We start from the raw sequence: 3,922 nt of genomic DNA, 5'->3' as shown, positions 1-3,922 counted from the left end.
TCAGTCATGAGATGACAATCAATTATGACAACCATGAACACATAATTGCATTTAGCCAGTTGCCGTGGCCACTAATGTTATTTCAACTGCATGATCTTTCCATGGCCTCACTGACTTCAATGATGATAAATACAAGGAAAAATCAACAGTCATATTTAACTCACTGTTAAGATCAAAGCCTAGGGGGGTATTAGTTCTTGGGCTCATTTCAAACATGAACTCATTTCAGTCCATCAATAACAGTCTGTGCTATTGTTAAGGTCATTTCAAACGACATGCTTCAACGACATAACAAATAACACAGGTCATAAAGTGCAGTTGCTACACATTTATTTGGGGCTGAGCACATCATCTGGAACATTATTTAGGATTCTGTTTGTTGTTGTTGTTGTAACCTAACACAGATGCAGTTGCATTCATTTGTCACTATTTGTAAAACAGGCCTCTCGGCCTTGACAAGGCGTTCATCACAAGCAGAGTTAATTACTGTAATGCTGTTTCCACTGGGCTTCCTAACAATACTATACATCCTCCACTCTACAGCTTCTACAAAAAAGCAGCAGCATAAATCCTGAACTTAAAAAAAACAGAGCACACAAAACCCTCATGGAAAAGACCTGCACTGACCATCTGTGTACCTCGCTGACCGTCTGTTTGTGATCTACAGAGCTACAGATTCTGGTCTTCTGCAAATACTTGCTGTAAAATACAGAAGTACTTTTGCATCAACGTGATAAGCTTCTATATCAACACTGTTAGTGTTAAATTAACACTGTGAGTGTGAAATTCTAATGTTTAGTGTTTATTTAACACTGATTTAACACTGGCAAATGTATTATGTGAACCTCCCATCTTTAAAAAACAAATAAAAAAAATCTGATTTGGACGTCTACAGTCAGTACAGCACGTTTGCGATGCTACATGCATGAAAAGCACTTGATACAAATATATTTACCATTTTCAGAAATATCTTATTAATGTTGTACCATCCTTCCCTTTTAATATTAATTTTTTGAGGTTTAGGCACACAGCAATGTTGAAATGATGTTGCATATACAGTATGTGTTGTAGCATTTCTTTAGAATGGAATATTTAAGTAATCAAGTTGTGGGGGAAACGTGTTGTATTCCACAGCAGTAGAACGGGGCATTCATTTGCTCTGCAATGAAAACTGTCCTCAACTGAAAAACCTGTTACCACTGAGATTTCTACTGGAATGCAAGTGCTTCTTTGAGAAACGTAGATCGTAAAAATACTTATTAAAAATGATCCATAGTCACTGTTTTGTGTACTTAATAACGTAATACACTGTAACAGTATACAACGGTAACAAGCAATTGAACTGGATATATTTAACTCTTTTAAACATTATTAGGTTTTAAGTTACCATTTTTACCATGTGCCTTATCACAATGTTTTTAGCAAATATTAAACTTCGAAGGAACTGCTGTTTTATGCAAATTATTATTAAACTATTCTCAGATTCTCGTAAAAGTAAAGTAAATAATCCGAAAAATATTCATTTTGAATCCAGTACTGAAGAATTGTTTAGTAATTTAATCAGTAAAATATGGTTCAAATTCTAAATTAGACTAGGTTTAACTCACTTAAATATGTGTTTATTTCAGTAATAATACAAGTGAAACTGGTTGTTTCCACATACAGTATTAGTTTTTTCACTACAAAGGTTTTAGCAAATATGTATTTCTGAACACCGTTTTACTCAAACAATTGAAGTTTTCAGAAAAGCTAAATATTTCGCAAATATTAGAAATACTGATGTTTGCCTTGATACTTAAGAATGTATGTATTGTGTTTTGTCAGAGTTCAGCTTCAACTTTTACTAGGTTTAATCAACCCAAGTAAAGCTTAAATAAATAAATAAATAAATACATGATTAGGTATATTGTGTTTATTTTAGAAAAAAAAACGGTTCAGTTGCTGTTTACCATATGAAGTATGAATTTGAATATGAAGTATCAATTTGTAAACCTGACCTTGATTTAAACAGAGTTGTGGGTGTATAATTAATTTGCTCATTTAAGTGAGCCTACATATTTACCAGCCTTAGTACCAAACTAGCATAGTTACCATAGTAACTAAGCTAAGCCTTTACAGTTCACATTGTGTAACCTATAACCTATCATTTTAACTTTATGGAATAACTCGAGTTGGGAAGACTATGCTAAAAATTCATTTAAAATAATTGCACAGTAAAAAAAATATGACTTGAAAAATACATCATTTGGTATCTAAGCAGTTTATTGGCTTATTTAACTCAAATATGCTCATTTTAAATGAAACAACCAGTTGCATTATATGAGTTACTAAACTCAACAACCAGTTAAACTGCTTGTTACCATATGAAGTCATTTTACAGGTTACAGGCAAACTATGAGCTCAGTCCATCATACAATCTGTTTTGGAACAATACAGACGTGTACCAGTAGACCTGCATCAGAAAGGTCATTTATTTGACCGTTAGCAGGGACTTCTTGTCCAGACTGTTTTAGACACCATGCAGTTCTTCTACACATTTAAACAAGCAAGTTCTTTACAAAGCAGAGGTTTGCTTCCTTCATCAAAGCAGCGTAATCCAGAACAGTGGACTGGAGGGGAAAGTGGCTGGAATTGACCATCTGCTGTTTTCGTGGATAGAGTCAAAGGTTTTAAGGTTGTCTTGTTTTTTGTTTGTTTGTTTGTTTGTTTGTTTGTTTGGAGAAGGTACCATTGTACTGGTCTAACTCTTCGCGTCTGCTTCTGGGGATGAGGAGCACAGGTTCATTGAAAAGTCAACGTCCACGCGGCTCCCCACCGGGAGGAACGGGGGGACGAGCCGGCGCGCTTTTACGCATTAATAGGAGCCCACGATGACCGCTTCCACGTCCTTGGAGGACCTCCTGTCCGTCACCAGAAAGTTGATCATTCCTTCCGATTTGATCAGGAGGTTACATCCTAAGAAGAAGATGCCGAACACCACCGTGAGCGCGAGGACGCACATCACGGCGATCTGCACCACGCTCATGATGAAGGTGCTGCGCTCGTCCAGCGTCGCGCTCACCAAGCCGCTGTTCGTCACGGCCGACGACAGGTTGCAGCAGTTCAGCAAGTTCTCGCTGCTTCTGTTGGAGAACAAACTCCCGTCCGTGTCGTTGAACGCCGTCGAATTCATGCCTGCGCCACAGCCCGCTGTCCGGGGAACTCTGCTGAACCGCTAACAGGTGCGTAAAAGTTCCGCGCACACATTCACCGAGGCTGGAAGACACAGACGCGCTGAGAACTCAGTCATGAAGAGCTGCAGTGGACAGATCCGGAGGGTTTTGCTGAGGAGATGATGAGGAGATGATGAGGAGATGATGAAAGCCTGTGCCCATCCCACACGGCTGGTCTGCTGGGCTGAGTGAGAGCGCCTGTGACGGGAGTTCAGAGATACGCGCTTGATTCATGACAAGTGCGCCCCCAAAAGCACGATCTGGCAACCACGCCTCAACCTCCTTGCGTTTCTTTACTTTATGTTGAAGGAATTCATCTGATTTATCACTCCCTGCAGATGCACTCGACCAGGCGAGACATGTTTGGTATCTGACCTGTGCTTCTTTAGGTTAGAACTGGAGATGCTAGGCTAACGTTGCTAACAAACACAGGATTAGATTAGCCTGAAAATATCTCTCAATCTGCTCAAATGCATCCAGATCTTCATTGGCATAGAACACGGTATGACTTCCTTAAGTCTATAAAAATAAAAATCTATATGCCGTTCCAATTTCAGATCACAAGCAAGTATCACAGTGTGTGAATGCTCTTTGCAGCCAGCTAAGAGTCTCAGTTCTTCTTTAGGAGACTTTATCCATTCTTCCTTTTAGTTCTGGGAGATTTGTGGGCCGCCACACGTGCCTATCCACAGATTTTCAATCATGCTTAG

General features: G+C 39.1%; 1 protein-coding gene across 1 annotated transcript; it reads right to left on the bottom strand.

Moving 5' to 3' along the window:
• Positions 1-1,490: 1,490 nt before the first annotated feature.
• Positions 1,491-3,271, bottom strand: rprmb (reprimo, TP53 dependent G2 arrest mediator candidate b). The gene has a single exon (XM_072682898.1). It carries the CDS (start codon positions 3,170-3,172, stop codon positions 2,855-2,857), a length of 318 nt encoding a protein of 105 aa, XP_072538999.1. The 5' UTR covers positions 3,173-3,271; the 3' UTR covers positions 1,491-2,854.
• Positions 3,272-3,922: the final 651 nt, after the last annotated feature.

The sequence above is a fragment of the Salminus brasiliensis genome, chromosome 7 (assembly GCF_030463535.1).
Source record: "Salminus brasiliensis chromosome 7, fSalBra1.hap2, whole genome shotgun sequence".
In the NCBI taxonomy this organism is placed as follows: domain Eukaryota; kingdom Metazoa; phylum Chordata; class Actinopteri; order Characiformes; family Bryconidae; genus Salminus; species Salminus brasiliensis.
This window is presented reverse-complemented; position numbering and strand designations above follow the sequence as displayed.

Bases quoted from the DNA above. Each gene is read 5' to 3' on its own strand.
- rprmb (XM_072682898.1), bottom strand. From the start codon at position 3,172: ATGAATTCGACGGCGTTCAACGACACGGACGGGAGTTTGTTCTCCAAC.